Here is an 18,459-nt window from a genome sequence, read left to right as displayed (position 1 = left end):
GCAGCCCTGGCAATTTTTAATGACCATCCCCCGAGAGGAGGGGTCTGGGGTGGGGGGGTTGGGGAGGTGTAACTCTGAAGCACTTCTGCTTATGTTACTGGGGAGCGATTTTGCAGCACTGCTTCAAAACCGGCCTCCAGTAACAAAAAAACACGGTCCCCATTGCTGGAAGACCAGCCCCACCCTTCCATCCTCCCGGGAAGATGCCCGATGCTCACTACGGCCAGCCTGGCCCTGATTCTAGCCCCTGGCACAATACTACTCCAGATGGCTCCATCAGAACTGGACACAAACCAATATAAGTGGCCTTGAAAACTGGCCGCAGGAAAGGAGATGAGGCTTATGGTACAAAAAATGTGGCCTCTGGATTGGCTCACAGTTAGGCAGAGGTGGCCTGTAAAGGTTGGAGCATTGCTCCAAATGAGACTTGAGAACTGGACACAACACATGCGCTGTTGTATGTGCGAATCCCTCCTAGAAGACATTTATGGAAACAATTTAGTTTGCATTTATCAAGAAAATAAGTAAATGTTCATGGACTAGATGGGGGGCTCTGAAAGGAGACACAAGGGAAAGGAAGAGCCGTGGGAACAAGTGCATCGAATGGGGGAACGCCTGGGAATCAAAGACTCGAGGCTATTTGTGTTGAAGGAGAGGGATTGGATTCTAATAGTGATGCTGGGTGGGTGGGGGGTGGAAGGGATGGGTGTGATGACCAAAGATTACGTGATTGTAATGTTCTATAATAAAATGCAAATAAAAATGTTTATAAAAAAGAAAAAAAATAAGTAAATGTAAATGGGTACGATTTTCAGAAAGATGATGCAAAAGCACAAGTGGTATGCTCGTTTTCCTTAACTATTAGAATTAATATTTCATTGGGTCTAATATTTACTCCTTCCTATGTCATGATTATCCAGCATTTGCCCGTATGGTTCACTTCTAAAAGTCTCTGAAAAGTATCCATGTCCTCCTGATTCTGCCTGGGCCTCTACACGCCCCTCTTCCCTGTTTGCTGTACATTTGGCAACTTAAGTTATTGTTGTTCCACTATAAACCAATCTATTGTCTTTGTTGGGAGGTTTATCCTATGTAAACCACTGTAGAAAAGAAATGTAAAAAACCTAAATGCAGTGACTTAAATCATGGTTAGAGCTAGCCTAAAGACAGGTTTTACAGTTTTGATTTCTGAAACAAATAACAAAAATACAACCATATATACATATATACAGGGGCTTTCGGTCAACCTTCTTTACCCACTGGTCTGCTTAGGTGCGATAAGCGTTTTGCTTCTGACCAGCACATAGCAGTAGGTCAGCCCACTTCATCCATTGACTGTTTTCCCCTGTGAATGGCCGCATTTAGCCTCATCACCTGCACAAACATGCCTTTTAGTGTTGGCAATGATTTTTTTAAGCATTCTGTGATGTAACAACTATGGATACATTTTATCTTCTGCATACTCAGTGGGGACAGAATTATGTGGGTTGTTACAATGAATGTTTCATAAGCAAATGTAACATGTTTTAGGTAGTATCTGCTACCCTACTTCCGCAGTGCAAATAGCATGTTACTGCTACCCACCTTAGACCTCAAAGGCTTAACTGAGTAACCCCGAGATCATAAATCTAAGAAAAATATATGATTTGTAAGACTGTCCCCAGTTTTTAACCATTCATTTAAAACATTTTAATAATATGTTCCTTTAGCTTCTAAATTTCTAAGACAGTAAAAAGTGGAGAAACATAAATATAGCAGCTGCAGATGGGATGCCTTTGTAATTTTTTTTTTTTTTTTTACTTTTGCTGTGGCTTGTAATTAAAGAGTGTATTTCTCCTTAAGCACTACTATTTACCAAATATGTGAAAGTGGAAAAAAGTTCCTGCGAGTGCATTTAAACTTTCCATATTCTTTAAAAAATATATGAATCGTGTTCCTCTGTGATGTGAACATATGTTTAAGTGTTTGAATGTGCAATTTTCTCAGTGTGAGGATTTGCACAACTCGCAGAAATGTTTGGAACTGGGAGCCCCCAACCCCATAAACAGTACATAACCTCGGTGAGTCAGTAGACATTACAGTGGGGATAAGTTCCAGACAGTTGGTTCGTAACCATATGTATAGTGCTTTGTGGTATTGTCGAGGTGATGCCAACCCTTTTATAAAACATCCAAATAAATAAAAAAATGAAGCATCATACATAGGTGTCCTCCTGGCAGAATCAGGAACATCCAACCTGTGTAACATCATATTTTTGGGGATCCACTCTTTGGAATTCTGATCCTTAAACCTCAAGATCCTGGTGATCCCACGTCACCCACAGAAAGTCCTAAAAGTACTCCCCTATAGAAATACCCTTGAGGATAGCCTGGGGTTCTGGTGCACAGCAGAGATCTTATGTACCAGAGCTGGAACTAGAGGTGTTGATGGGCTGCTACCTTGTCTCTTCAAAACCTTTCCCTAGGCAAACACTGAAGAGGTTTATGTGCTTGCAGGGTTGTTACACTTACAGAGGCTCCTCTGCTATAGGGGGTCCGCTAACCCTATAGAACATCCCATTCTACAAGAGACTAATCAATATCTGTGAGACATGGGAGACGGTCCCCTCTTCAGATTCTGCTGGGTGACCCCATCATTTTAGGTTGTGCCACTGTGTGCCTCAAGAAGCACCCAGAAAAAAATACATATTCTTGAAAGTGATTAAAAGCACATCAGCATAAAATGGTTTGAAAAAGCACGCACGTAGATGCATACATTAGAAAGGGCCATTGAAAATATACAACCACCTCAGATGGTGTCTACTGTAAACAGCGCTGTTTAAACCAGTTTGGTAATACACTTAAAAATGGACACAACAAAATTACCACCCCACCAATTTTTATATGCATGATAAATTATGGTTAGACATGGCCAATGCATGGTCATCCATGAATGCCGTTGCTTTACCAGGGTTTTCACGGCACCTTTGTCCAGGTCCGGGTAATCACCCTCCATAGTAGCCGCTAACTTCAACCACCACTCCTACCTGTCCTCTGACTGAGACATTTCTGAGAAATGTATCCACAGATGAAACTTTGTGCTGCCCCACTATCAAGCTTCGCTATCAGAAGTGTTTAGGGAAAGCTGGAGGGATTAAGGGATGAAGTTCGTAAAGCTGTGGTTTGTGAAATAATTCCCTTTCAATATGTATCAAATGGAGCGAGATATCTCGAGTGCCTAATCCGCGTGTGTTGACATCTCTCCCGCTGCTTCCTCCGCAGTGAGCTGTCCTGCAAGAGCCTGGAGGGCCTGGAGGGGCTCCGCCAGATTATCTTCCACATGGCCTGCAGCGTGAAGGATGTTGGCAGCACCATCAGCTCCCAGAGGCTGGTCCGGAGATTGGTAGGTTATCCCCTGAGGAGTCTGGATCAAGGTGCATGTCTGCAGTCACTGTGCAGTGTCTCTCCTCATAATTGTTATTCCTTTGATTTGTATACAAAGCACTTTATTGTTCAGACCCACCACAGTACGGTGCATAGTACACTACAGTTTAGATACGCGTACATAGTATATCCATTGAAAGACATCGTATCGATCATGTGGGAAAGTTTTACTTATACAGACCACCCTGTAGATCTAATCTTGGAGCTGAAACCTGGATGGACATCAACAGATCTGAGACTGTTATGATCAGTACCCCCCTCAGCTCTAGGATTGCAAAAGGAGGGATTATTGAATATTGGCAGATGTGGATTCAGTTTGATCCACAAAGATGGGCGTAGGAAAGGGATTGGATGAGGTAGTGCAGGGTGCGAATATTTGTGCCTGAAGGTGTTTCGCTGTGGGGGATGTGTTGTAAAAAACGTATTTGGATGGTGAGTGAAAATGTTCAGTGTAGGTGGAATTGAACAGTTTTCGGGGTCATGGAGTGTACAAATACCCAGTGAAGGTGAAGATGCTGAGGTACAGGAAAAGTTGCCAAGTAAAAGGCACACACAGGCAGGCCGCAGGGGTGCAACACAGGCCCCTAATCCCCCGCGGTGCGGGGGTCCCCCGAGCTTTAGGGGGGCCCCTCAGCACTGTACTCAGGCCTGAGCGCTCCGGATTAAATCCGGACCAGGGGCCCCTACGTGTACATTGCGGGGGGAGGGGGGGCTTGAACTTTTATTACACCACTGGGCAGGAGCTGCTCTAATAGGTGCTAAAGATGGCTGCGTTAGATGGAGCCACAGAGTGGGCAAACCTATAAGTGAAGGTGATCTGTTTGTGGCAACCGAAAGTGGATCTGGTCGCAAATTGTGCATTCTATAAATAGCATAGTAGGAAAGTTAAATCAATCAATCAAGGCATTTGTATAGCGCGCTTCTCACCCGGAGGGTCTCAAGGCGCTCAATGCAAGAAGTGCATTGAGGAGTCTGGGTTGAAGTGTACTGTATTCGGGTCGGGCACAATGCTGTTTGGAAAAGTTTGGTAGAGGCAAACACATGACACGACAATGGCATGAAGTAAGTCTGCATCACTGTGGAGATATTGGAATGGGATCACATTTTCAATGTGTGGAGGAATTTTTTTTTTGCAATGGCTGTGTCGATATTGTTAGCCATTAGGTGACCACAACCTAGCCTGTAGACATCTGATCCAGTTTCTCATGCTTCAAGTATGGATTCGGGAGATGTAAATTCTAAACACAGCGTGTGTGCTAGATCATGCTCTGAGATCTTGGAGAGATCTGTTCCATCTAGGGATCATATCAATTTTCTCCCAACATTGGATCAGTTAGAAATCATATAAGCACTGCTTTTAGGCCGAGGCTGAAAAAATGAAATGTACTATGCTCCTTTATAGGCCGTCTCGGTCCCACAACCGTTTTGCATATTTCATGCTACAGCTCTGTCCAGAGACATGCAACCAGTTTAAAAGTTGCAGGTCTGTGGCTGCGCATTTTCTGAAACTGTACCTCGCCCCAGGCTCCTCAACCATCTGTAGGACTCGCAGTGATGGGTTATGTGTGGGAGCCATGGACACAGAATATGGGTGTTCTCAAAATCAGTTTTACTTTTCCCTTTGCCTTTAATGCTAAAGGAGGCTTAAATATAATACACAACAACATAATATGAGCCTGATTCACAAAGGGCCTCGTGGCGGAGTCCCTGCAGTCGTCGGGAAGTCTCCTTTGTGAATCAGGCCCTGTGTTTGTAGTCTGTTGGAAAATGTTTCGTTAGAGACATAAACTTTTGTGTAATGTCCCTAGTCACTGTCTTTAAAGCAGAGGTCTTCGAACTGTGTGGTGTGTCCCCCGTGAGATTGCATGGCCATGTTCTCGTGGGGGTGGAGGTTGCGTTGGGTGACGGTGAAAATGTTTCTAAGTACTTGTAAATGAAGATGGCCTGGAAAAACTAAACTCTGTGTGGCAGGGTCCAAGAAGTGGCAACAATAAATAAAATATCCTAAAGTATGTTGTTGTTTTTTCACAACTGCATACAAAATAACTCGCACATGTATAGTAACACATAAATGCAAATTAACTAATGGTGGGAAAGGCACTCTTTTACATAATGAATCTTAGTTGGTTAATGTAATCTCTCCAAATGTCTGTCCGAGACCAGAGAGTCACAGAATTAAATCCTGGTTGGCACTGTTAGTAAGAGTGACTTATTGATATATAGTGCTAAGAAGCTCCAGACGGTAACAGCAAACACTCTGAATATATGTCATTGTTTTAAAATAGTATCAAGCACAGTATAAGCAGGGATACCGAAATTATGTAGCAGTTGGAGGAACAAAAAGAATGCAGCAGGAATGACTGAATGAAGCAGCAAGAAAAATGTGACATGAAGTACCACATTTTGTGAAAGTATTACTTTATTTTTTTGTCATTTTTACCGTTTGTCATTTTTCACACTGCCTGGGCAATGATTTTACCTAATTAGTACTAGTTAAACCCCCAAATACAGCAAAAAGCTATTGAAAAATGACCCGTCAGCTTTTGTGAAGGGCTTTCCACTCCTCAGGGACACGTTTTGAGTAACTTTTGATCCTTTTGAGCTACAAACAATTTTTGTTAAAATTTGGAGATTAAGCAGCAGATGACAGATTGTGACAAATGCGGAAAGCGTTGCAGCCGCAGAATCACAAATCATAAATCCAGTGACCCGACTCAAAGATAGGCTGCAACAAAATTATTAAGTGTTTAAGATAAAAACAAGTGCTTTAAAAGAATACATTTTTGTAATAGGTAATCAAACTGTACCTAGTGCTAACATTTTTATAAATCCATTAATAGGACACACGCACTTATGAAGAGATCTAAGTTAGTGGTTAAAAACCTCAGTTTGTGGATGGAGGACTCTCTATGCTTTGAAACCCAGGTTAAAACCATAGCATGCCTCTGCTTTTGTATCTTAAAAAGCCTTAAATCCATCATGGAAATCTTTACTCTCCAAATTTGCCAACTAAGTGTTCTATCCCTTGTCACTTCTTGCCTTGACTATTGCAACAAACTCTACCTGGGTGCCAAAAGATCAGTCTTGAACGAACTTCGGGTTGTTCAGCCTCTCAGCTCATAATCAAGTGCCACTAGCCTCCTGTTGAAAAGCACACACAGTATAAAGCGCCATACATCTTCCTTAAGATCCTCTATAAGCAAGGAGTGCCAAGTCTTGCTGCTCTGGTGCAATTTTCTTCCCCTATGAGGATCTTGCGTTCAGCAGACTTGAATCTGGCCTCCATACCCAATCATAGAAGAGCCAGAATGGGTGGACGGACTTTTTATGTCCTGACCACAACCCTATGGAACTCTTTTCCGTCTTTCCTAAGAAAGACTCAAAAACACTTTTTGAAGTAAATAAAGACTGGGCTGTTCTCCTCCTCAACCTAGTCTACCTTCCTTTTCTGTTTTTGTCTTGCTGTGACTAGTGCCAGGAAGCCTCTTTCAGGAGAGAGCTGTGCACTTTAGAACATTTTCAACATAACTTTCTCATTAGTGAAACGCGGGCAGTGGGACCCAGATGTGTAAGTGGTACACTACATCACAATTATGATTGCTTCACTTTACAAAAGAGGCATGGCGGCTCATTTTCCTTGCTTGTATTAAGCCTGAGAGCACCCTTGCTGCAAAGAGGCGGGCAACACTTGGAAGCTTCTTTTTTTCCCTGAATGGCATAGAGAGTCTGTTTCGAAATTGGAGTCAGTGACATGAACCTCACTTTAGCAGCTACTGTGGGTGGGAGCTCTTGATGGGCCTTTTCTGTTTGCAACTCAGCATACAAAGGCTCATAATTGATGTGAAAGGATGGATGGATGATGATAATGAATGGATGTGTCAGTGAAAAGTGGATGGATGGGTGAATAAAGGTGTAGATAGATGAATAAGTGAAAGGATGGACGCAAGGATGGATGAGTGAAAGGGAGGATTGATGGGATGGGTGAATGGAAGGGTGGATGGATGAGTGAAAAGATGAATGGCTGAGTGGAGGGGAGGATGGAGAGATGAATGAAGATGGTTGGAGTGAAATGGTGAATGGACAGGGTTAAAGGGAAGGTGGGTGGATGGATGGGTGGATGAATAGATGAGAGAAAGGGTGGATGGATGGATGAGTGAAAGTGGTAATGGATGGATAAGTGCGACGGTGAATGGGTGAGTGAAAGGATGCATGGATGGGTGAGTGACAGGGTGGATGTAGGGATGGATGACTGAAAGGATGATTGATTGATGGAGGGATGGATGGATGGTTGAATAGGTTTGATGGAAACGTTTGGAGATGGATGGTTAGGTTGGGATATGGATGGGCAGACGGATGGAATGGTGAAAGTCTGAATGATGTATGAAATAATGAATGAGAGAATGAAAAGCTGAAAAGTGGCGATCAGTGGATGAATAGAAGGATGAATGGATACATGTTTAGATGTAAGCAACAAGAGAGTTCTTCTGGGGAAGATTGCAATGACATGCTTTGCACACTTATTCCCATAGGAGCTTTGTTTCAAAGTGGAGGTTATTTAGATTTTCTGGCTGTGCCTTTGATTAGAGAGCTGGTCAGGCATGTTGGATAAGGGGTGAAAGAGGCAAAGGAGACTGCCTGGTACTCATGGCCATAGCTATTATTAATGCAGCAGGAGCAGTTGCATTGGAGCCTATGGGTGCGAGGGGCTCCAACTATGGTGAGTAGAGTTTTTTGGTCAGTTTCTGCTTGGTGTATTTGTTCTTTTAGAAGTCTCACATTTAGTGTGGATTATGACCTAAAGGAAAAGTACCTCAGAAAATGACCTTACAAACCCTGCCCCCCTACCAGCCCATCCCCACCCGTTGCCTCAAATCTTGCATTAGGTTTTGAAAGAGGGTCCAACTTCAAATTATTTTGCTTTGGGGGAGGCTCAGAGCAAGAAAGGTTTGAAGACCTTTCCTATAAAGATTAGAATTATAAAACATATCGGATATCTTTGACATTTTGTTACCAAATATGGCAACGTTCAGTTCAAGCTAGCACAATAGCTGTTTACTACAGTAGTAGAAAGAAAACTATGCCACGCCTGCCCATCAGGGATCACAAACTGAAGTCTGCAGTTATGGGAGCAAATACAAGATGTGGTGGGTCTTAGGAGTGGGAACCAGGGACCTATAAGGGGGAATCTTCTGCCGTGGAGGGGTTGAAAAGGCGTGTGTTTCTTGAAACTGACTAGCAGTCGAATAAAACTGAATTGATGCCTCAATTAGAGATTGGTGAAGCAGGAGCACTGCAGTTAATCAGTGGTGCTCCCTCCCTCCCCACCAAACTCATGGTTTCCGCGCTTTATTTAGAGTCAGAAGAAGCCCTATGTTTACACCAGTGGAGCCTATGCTGGCTCTGCTAGTGTAGATCTGTACCAAGAGGCTGGCAGGTCACCAGGATGGATCTCCCACCTTATTGAGGGTGGGGCGAAAGATGTCTGCTGGGCAAACTCCCAGCTCTGTGAGTTGAGCTGAGGCAGGTCTCTTCTCAACACAGGGTTTTCTGCTAGCTAGGGAGGCATCGATAAATAGGGTAGGCTGCACTCCAGATAGTGGTGGAGGCAATGGCCTCTGTACCCTAGTGCACAAGCGGGACTCCCACCTGGGTCTAAAAAGCCTCTGTTAGTCTTTTAAAAGCGGCATAGTAAGAACACCATATCATGCATACTCAATTAGATATTAGTAATCTATATAACTGTTGACAATGCAAAGCACCGAATGTTATTTTTCCCTTGCTTTTTGCAAAATAAATAAATTACCACGAGCAGTTGTATATGTGTTTTATTTAAAGGTAATGTAACATCATCTTGCAGTGACTAATGGTGGTCCCCATTCTTTATTTCCTTCTTTTACTCGTTTGAATGTGCAGGTACCCAAAAGTTACCTCAACCTCCAGGAATCCATCCTGGCTGAACAAAAGCGAAGAAGTCAGACTGATGATGTCCAGTACCTGACGGACCTCCAGATTGAGCAAATAATCGAGCAGAGCCCTGGGAATGACATCCGTGACTATGAGGACCTGCAGTCAGGTGTGTCTCCGTATGACGCGTAATTCTGTTTGTAGTCGATCACTGTTGTAAAAGGATCTTTTTTTGTAACATGAAACGAAGGCTTAGGATTAATGTTTAAGTGTGTGTGTGTTTGACAGGTCAGGTTCCACTGTAACGAGTTTAGGGTCACTTGTGTAACTATGGTAGTAGGGGAATGATTAAGATAAGCGTGAACTTCCTCAGCCTGCTCAAGTGGATCAAGGGTTCTCTTAATCTGCCTGTCCAGGTGGTGGTGGAAGCTTTCATGGCCAGCCTGTCATGGCGATGCTGTGGTATGCATTTCCACTGGATGTTGGGCTTCTAAGTTAGGAAGTAGTCTTCCTTAATTAGGCCACAACACAAAATAAAGATGCTACTAAGAATCATAGTACCGGTGGAAATAGTTGTCTGCAGATTCCAGGGAATGTTGAAAAGGGCAATGACAATGGCCTCCTGAAATTGTGAGACCCCATTGGGATTCGGATCTCCTAGAAGCCTCAGGGTGGAGTGTGAAGTGGAGCCTGGCAGTATTTATGGATATAAGATAGTGTTGTGATTACCCCTGCATAGAGGCAGAACACAGATGACAGGTTCGATATTGACTCCATTCTCCTATTCAAAAGTGAGACCGCTCTTCATTGCGGGTGAGAGGACTCACATTATTGTCTTGTAATGTAATGGAGACCATAGCTGTTATAGAGCCATTTGTTGAAAATCACTTCCCATTCTGAGTAGTTTGGAGACGTGGGCAAAGGTCACTGTACAACAAGGCTTGTGAATGGCTGTTATACACACAACCTAGTACTCTGTATGAGCGCTGCTTTACTATTGCAGCCATATGCTGCTGCGTTTGTGGAGTAACTCCGGTGCATCGTCTTAGAAGATCTAAGAGAATAAGCCGACAGAGGGTCTAAGTTAGAACATGCCAGACAATTTAATGTTCTACCAGGGCAGAGCAGGGTTGTAAATCCGCTGGCATGGTGGACCTTTGATCACCGTACTTATATCTCAGCGAGGCTGGCTCAGATCTCTTTGCCTTCAGCAGAGCCTCCATCATAGTGATTCAACGGAGGCACTGAAACTTCAGGCACCATGTTTAATGCTCCCAGTCAGGAAAGTTCTTTGTTTAATAAAAAAAAAAATCTGGAGTTTCCCTGGTGACCCTGAATAAGTAAAAAGCAATTTTGAAGGTCTGCTTTAAAAAGACCAGGCAGTCTGAGGTGCAGAGACTGACAGGCCAATGTCCGATGGATCATTGGTCAAATGTTTCCGCATTTGAAACCATGGCGCTCCCCCCACCACTCAATAGAGCAGGGAAACCATGGGTTTAGCAGATATGTGGTCTGCTACATTTTTGCTTAGTACCCTGTCCTCCAAACTCTCACTCAGGTCCAGATTTCTGGATGTAAAGACTTCAGCCGGCTGGATTACTTCAATAGCGTGTGAATTGTCCACTTCTTAATCAAAGAGTTAAGTTACTTTTTGGAACCAAAAATAGTGTTGAGTTTCTAAATAGGAACACAGTAATGGGATAGAATGTATGGCGACCCAATCTTCACAGAACATCCTTTTTCTTGTCTATAGCTTAGTTGTCCCAATTGCAGATGTGAAGTTGTTCGTCCCAAAGAATATGATGCAGTGGCTAACTAAAATGAACATCATGAACGGCTCAAGTTCATGCTGTCGCAGTCTGAGTTATCAAATGTGATGCTATTGCTTATCCAAGTGCTTTAACTTATTAACCCAAGATATGGGGTGCTGGACTTGATTATCACTTTTATTGGAAGACTATTGTTCAATTATCAACTGTAACAGGACATGTTTAGATCAATATTATGAAACAGTACATATGATAAATGTGCCCATTACCTCCTGATTTGAAGTTCCTACTTCAGAATATGGGTTCCTTGCTTCAGTAAACTGTAATCCAAAAATACAAGATTCCAGGTAACCGAATATTGAGATAAAAAAAGACGTATTCACAGCTGGTAATCAGCAACAGGTTATCTCTTAATTTAGGATTATATAAATGCATATATCAACATAAATTACCTTATGGCATGAGTGGTGCCATTCATGAAAGTCCCAAATAGTAGTGCACGGTGCTCTTTGATTTTGTTTATAAATACTTTCAAGTGCACCTTATTTGCACTGAGAAGACCACAGAAGACCCCATAGAAGAGTTGTCATAGCATCCCATAAAATGTAAGGAAAAAGTAGATTCTGTGAAATTTTCTGAAGTCGAGTTGCACTATTTTTAACTATTGATTTCTTTTTCAGCCATCAGTTTTTTGATTGAAACTGGAACATTGCTTCATTTCCCGGACACGAGCCATGGTTTGAGAAACCTGTACTTTCTTGACCCAGTTTGGCTGTCAGAATGCTTGGAGAGAATAATTAACATAAAAAGCTCAAAGTCTGTGGCTAAAAATGGAGTCATTAAATCAGAGGACCTCAGGATGCTGCTGGTTGGCACTGGGTTTACTGAAAAAACCGAAGAACAGTACTTCCAGTTTCTTGCAAAGTTTGAAATTGCACTTCCTGTTGCTAATAACCGGTAAGCAATAGACATCATTGAGGGGCATCAAATATGGGCATTGATGTTGGGGGAGGGCGGAGGTGCAGTGACATAGATTTTGGAATGCTTTATTGGTTTGCTCAGTCCCGCCCCCGTGAGCGTGCGCAGGCTAGGCATTATGGATGTTGCAGTCCGTGAGCCTGCTCCCAATATTCCATCTACCCCAGTGGGTCTCGATGCCTCTGTAGCACAACAGATGGAATATCGGGAGCAGGCTCACGAACTGCAACATCCATAATGCCTAGCCTGCGCACGCCCACGGGGGAGGGACTGAGCAAACCAATAAAGCATTCCAAAACGCTTTGATGCCTCTGTTACCTTACTTGCATGCCATTGAAGAAGAGCTACGGCTTGAAACGCGTTTGGTTTCCTGTGCAAGTTGAAAGCTGTGTACTTTGCTGATTGCCATGACCATTGGTGTGAGTGCGGCCAAACCCCTCCAGGTGTGACTTCCTAGTGGGGACACTTTGGTTTTGTATATATATATATATATATATATATATATATATATATATATATATATATATATATATATATTCACTGAAAGAAACCATAGGTTTCAGGAGTTATATAGTTAGGAATTAGCTTTTAAAAAACCTTTAAAATTCACTCAAAAACTATAAGTTTTAGTGGTGTTATAGTTAGCTGGACATTTTACTCATACAAAACCATTGAAATTGCTCCTATATAGTTAGTTGTACTAACTATATTTCGCGCACCCGCAATCCACTGATGATGATGTCACATATTAGATCATTCATGACATGGTCAGTGACATCACTGATGACATCTCAAATGACATCACTGATGACATCATCCAGTGAATGTGGTTTGCTTCGTTATTTAAATATGCATTATATATATAGCAATTTGCATTGAAGAATAAGTGGATATATATAAATAAATATTTGGATGGAGGATTTAGTAGCAGTGTAATTGACTGTTTACTTGACCAATTTGTCTCCCTAAATATAGTGGATAGTGACTAAACTGTGTGAATATCTGTATCACTTTGTCAGTTGTTGTGTAAACTGATTCTACAGTTGGTTACTAGCTATGTGAAAGTCTATATTAGTTATTGATTAGTTAACTGAGTATTTGTATGGGAGTGTGAAAGTGTGTGTGGTTCGGTGGGGGGGGGGGGGTGTGACTGTCCAAAGATGTGTGAATAGTTGATTCAGTAGATATATGAAGTTAAAACTACATGTTCTAACAGTTGTTTGGGTGAGTGAATATCTTTATGGGTGTGGTGATGAGCAAATATATTTCTCAATGGTACAGGTCCAACAAACTAGAAAAATAAAAGGCAGTATATGTGTCAGTTGTTGTATATAAATAAGTATACATAAGACACAATGATTGTGTGAGTGACTGTATGGATAACTGTATACTTGTAATAATGATTTTATAATTCACTAAGTATGACTTACTATCTAAATGAATAGAAGAAGTGGTGTTTGTATAAGTGTTTTGCTAAGTAAATATGTAAGTATGATCCATTGTTTGCATAAGTGAGTAGGATGACTTCATATGTGAATAGGATGCGTGCTGTTGTTTAATGTCGATATAGATGTATAAGTATTTTTGATAGTGTTCTATTGTTCATTGACAGCATGTATGAGTGAATCCATAGGTAAGTGATTAGATGTGTGTATACATCTATGAATCACTGAGTGGATTTTTAGATACTTGTATTGCTGTGACAATGGATTTAAATATGATACTCTGTATTTTACAAAGAGTGATGAAAAATTGTAATAGTGTATGAAAAGGTGTATGTGATTGTCACGTGGATGATGTCATCAGTGGTGTCATTTGAGATGTCATCAGTGATGTCACTGACCATGTCATGAATGATCTAATATGTGACATCATCAGCAGTGGATTGCGGGTGCGCGAAATATAGTTAGTACAACTAACTATATAGGAGCAATTTCAATGGTTTTGTATGAGTAAAATTTCCAGCTAACTACAACACCACTAAAACTTATAGTTTTTTGAGTGAATTTCAAAGGTTTTTTAAATGCTAATTCCTAACTATATAGGGCCTGAAACCTATGGTTTTTTCAGTGAATTTGCAAGGTTTTTTAAATGCTAATTCCTAACTATATAGGGCCTGAAACCTATGGTTTTTTCAGTGAATTTGCAAGGTTTTTTAAATGCTAATTGCTAACTATATAAGGCCTGAAACCTATAGTTTTTTCAGTGAATTTCAAAGGTTTTTTAAATGCTAATTCCTAACTATATAAGGCCTGAAACCTATGGTTTTTTCAGTGAATTTGCAAGGTTTTTTTAAATTCTAATTCCTAACTATATAAGGCCTGAAACCTATGGTTTTTTCAGTGAATTTCAAAGGTTTTTTAAATGCTAATTCCTAACTATATAAGGCCTGAAACCTATGGTTTTTTCAGTGAATTCGCAAGGTTTTTAAATGCTAATTCCTAACTATATAAGGCCTGAAACCTATGGTTTTTTCATTGAATTCGCAAGGTTTTTTAAATGCTAATTCTATTAGCGGATAACGTTTTTATATATTAAAACTTTTTTTTAAATCTCAAATGCCTGCTTTGCTAACAGAGTTTTTAAGCACAGGCTCTTTTGTCTCTGGTGGCCATCTTGGGAGACTGCATATCAGAATTTTTTTAATGAAATATAAGAGGATTTGAGAAGTCACTCAAAATGTGCCCTACTTTTTCTTTCTTCAGCACTAATCATAATTTCTATGGCAAAATGAACCCCCTCATTTTGTTCCTTTGCAAATTAAATGTTTTAAGTGTTAAGACTTTATTCCAATCGAAATGACTTCAGGTGTGCCATACTTTTGTCATAAGTAAGACTGTTAGCGCTCTAGTTGTTCTTTAGAACACTCTGGGACATTCTGTCATTGGGCTATAGTTGGGCTACATCTGGCTGATATTTGGGCTACATTTGTTTTTTTTTGTCTCTGGTGGCCATCTTTGGGCTACATTGGGCTACATTTGGGCTCTAACATAAATATAGCCCAATGTAGCCCAATATATATTTTTTCAAAGTAAATTTTCGTAAAAACCACTGGAGCACATATCTTGAGACATAGCAAAGGCACATCGGGCTACCAGTCCCTACAATTTTGCCAAGTTTGGTGGAAAACCATTCAGCCGTTCGGGCTAAAAGTGAGTCCAACCGCCCTATGGAAATTAACATGGGGAAAACACGTTTTGGGACCCCCCTTTTATCTCGGCCCCCGCTTGACGAATCCCCCCCAAACATTCAGGGAAGGACCGGAGCGCCGTGAGGCAAAGTTAAGGAAAATTTCAGGAAGATTCCTCAACCGGCGCCAAAGTTATTCCCAATAGAATGTTGCGATTTCCCTATGGAAAACAATCCTAACTATATATACCTACTGGCTATCGCCAGTAGGTAATATATATATCTATATATATATATATACAAAAATTGGCTTAACGGGCACTGAAGACCATTTAGCTTTCCATAACTGCCCAAATTACTTCCAAAACACATAATCACAATGTTAACAGTTTGCACATTTCATAGTTAGAACCTCAGAAATCGTGCCTACCTCTGTGGTTGGAAGAAAGAGGTATTCATGAACATTTGTCTAGGTATTTTATATTCTCATAGGGACCCTTGATAGCAATGAACTGTAATCCTTCTGTACATTTATTGATTCTAATGGAATATGTGATGACGGGGCAAGTTATTATTGAAGTTAATGTTCCGTGCTGCCAACTATGCAATCCTCGTGTAGGTCTGTAGTTTGGTCCTCTTTTCTACACCTTCAGGATCACATCAGACATCTGTTCTGCATACCATATAATGTAAACCTTGGTTACCAGATTGTCAAACAATCTATCATTCAGAGGGGTTTATTCTCCAGCTCAACACCTTCCAAAGATCCATGAACCGCATGCTCCTGTGCCGTGATGAAAAACTGATTGCTGGTTTGTTTTATTTTACCATGGAAGGGATGGTGGACAAGTAAACCCCGGTGGTCCGTCTTGTAAATCTGAAAAGCCGTCAATCTATTTTCTTCCTTGGAACCTAGAAAAATAACTTGTCTTTACAATTCTGTTATCGTAAGCTATCATTTGATCCTTGATATGCCCTGTAAGGATTAATAAATGGTAGTAGTCATAATTTCTATATGTTTGCTTCCAATCGTCAGATTATATCTTCTTTTGGTGAAACATCTGCCGTTGATTTCAGCCCTGACCCCACCCATACTGGCTGAAGGATCCAGGTGTTCTCCACCACAGATGCTTCACTTTGCATTAGACTCCCCTTTCTGACTAACATTCCAGTTCTGTAAGCCATGCAAAAAGTATTTTTTTCAGATGATTAAGGCTGGTGTGGACATGGATGCCATATGCAAGCAGACGTATCCTAGCGCTCAAGCTTTCAATAGTGTCTCAGAAAAAAACAAATGTAAACATGGACCCCACTGCTGGCTTCATTTGCTAAATTGTCATTTGTAAAGTACCTACCTAACCCGGGGCTTCTGATCCTTGTTACTCCACTGATCAGCTCCCGCTCAGCAGCGTAAACTCCATTTACAGCGCACCCCGTTTTTTGTGTCTTGCCATGTTCCTAATTGAGGTCACCACTTTTTGAGCAGATCGAGGGTACATGGCTTACCCGTATGTTTGCTGTATGGCTCACCCTTAACTTTTTCATGACTTAAGTCCACACAGTCAATGACATTCATAAGGTTTTCCAGTGTGCTCTGTCCGTGCTTCCTTTATTCTTGCACTCCTGAGACTTTGTGATATTTTACTACTCTTTTTTTTCTTAGGGTTTCCCATGAAATTCCCCACCAACAAAGTAGTTTTGTTTTTTATGCATACTTCCCTGGCAGTGGATTGTTAGCAGTACTGTGCACAAATATTGCGAATTGCTATCACCCAACTCAGTGCCACACATAAACAGAGTGAACTCACAGGGATCCAAGCCTCTGATGTACTGGTTGGAGACAGAGCACAGGAGCGAGTGCTTAGCTGCATAGCTCATATGGTCCCTGTGTAGTGGGCTCTAGTTTGCAGTCTCCTTACTTCTTTAACTCTTCTGAAGTGGGATTAAATCTACATACTGCTTCATTTTTACTCCAATAAAAACATACGTTCAGAGGACTGACATGTTTTTTTGAAGCCTGACACTAGTATTGCTAAATTACATTGTTGCTGCCGCAAATGTTGTCTAGTCTTGACCCCACCTCACTCCTCACAGAAAGGGGAAGATAGAAAAGGTATAAAGAAAGCAGAGATGAAAAAAATCGTGAAAGAGCGAGATTGTGAGCAGGGAGAGTCTCGTGGTGGATGAAAGACACAGGAGGCTGAATCAAGAGTATGCAGGATTGCTATCCTGCACCCCCAAGATTCCATAGTGGGGGCCGTAGATTTGTAACTGTGGGGCATACATATCAAATACTTTATTTGCGAGTCTCAAATAGCGATTTTTTTGTGAATCACTATTTGAGAATCGCAAACAAGATGTATTTCAAAATTCGCAAAGAGTTCGCGATTTCTTGGCATTCCTTAATTGCAAATTGCGAATCGCAATTAAGGAATGCCTTCCTATTCATTCCTATGGGCCCGGAGGCCCATAGGAATGAATGGGAAGACATTCTCAATTTGCGATTCGTAATTTGAGAATCGCTAATTGAGAATGCAATGTAGAGGGTGCCAGGACACCCTGATGCACCCCTGAAATGAGCAGTTGTGCGCATGTGGCACACATACATGTCCTAAGGGCATGTATGTGCGCCACATGGCACTTTGAAAAATGCCCAAAAGTGCATTTTTGAAAGAAATCGCAAATTACCACCAACTTGAAGTTAGTGGAAATTTGCGATTTCTTAAGGAGAAATCGCACAACTTAGGTGCTTCATACATTTCATTTGAGGAAACGCAATTTGCGATTCCTTAAATGTAATCGCAAAATAGAGAATCGCAAGTTTTGTGATTCTCTAATTTGCGATACACTTTTGGGATGATACATCCCAAAAGGCCTTTTCCCATTCGCAAACGGGCCGATTCTGAGAATCGGCTCGTTTGCGAACGGGAAATGGGCTTGATACATATGCCCCTATATCTTTTACAAATTAGGCACTAAGAGGGGTGCTCCTATCTTGCCAACTCACAAGAGTGCCCTCCCTCTGATAGGAAAAAGAATAGCTTAAGAAAACACTCTTTAATACACTGAAGATCTCACTGTGTACATATTGTGGAGAAGTGTGGCTCAATGGTTAGAGCGGCAGACCCTGATGCAGAGGTCTGGCCCGGGACCAGGGTTCAATTCCCGCCTCGGTGGGTGTTGGGCTCAATTTCCTCGGACCTGATAATTCTCGTCTCGGTGCCTATTCTAATCATGGGTCCCACTCTGCAACTCTG

The 18,459-nt window shown here is 41.6% G+C and overlaps 1 protein-coding gene across 2 annotated transcripts in view; it reads left to right on the top strand.

The window, feature by feature from the left end:
• LRRK1 (leucine rich repeat kinase 1) overlaps nt 1-18,459 on the top strand; it is a 917,814-nt gene that overhangs the window by 617,436 nt on the left and 281,919 nt on the right. For both annotated transcript variants that reach the window (XM_078683102.1, XM_078683103.1), the window contains exons 18-20: nt 3,261-3,381; nt 9,336-9,495; nt 11,776-12,052. In XM_078683102.1, the coding sequence (XP_078539228.1) occupies nt 3,261-3,381; nt 9,336-9,495; nt 11,776-12,052 (558 nt within the window). The remainder of the gene's footprint in view (nt 1-3,260; nt 3,382-9,335; nt 9,496-11,775; nt 12,053-18,459) is intronic.

Source organism: Lissotriton helveticus, chromosome 3_1, assembly GCF_964261635.1.
Source record: "Lissotriton helveticus chromosome 3_1, aLisHel1.1, whole genome shotgun sequence".
Classification (NCBI taxonomy): domain Eukaryota; kingdom Metazoa; phylum Chordata; class Amphibia; order Caudata; family Salamandridae; genus Lissotriton; species Lissotriton helveticus.
This window is presented reverse-complemented; position numbering and strand designations above follow the sequence as displayed.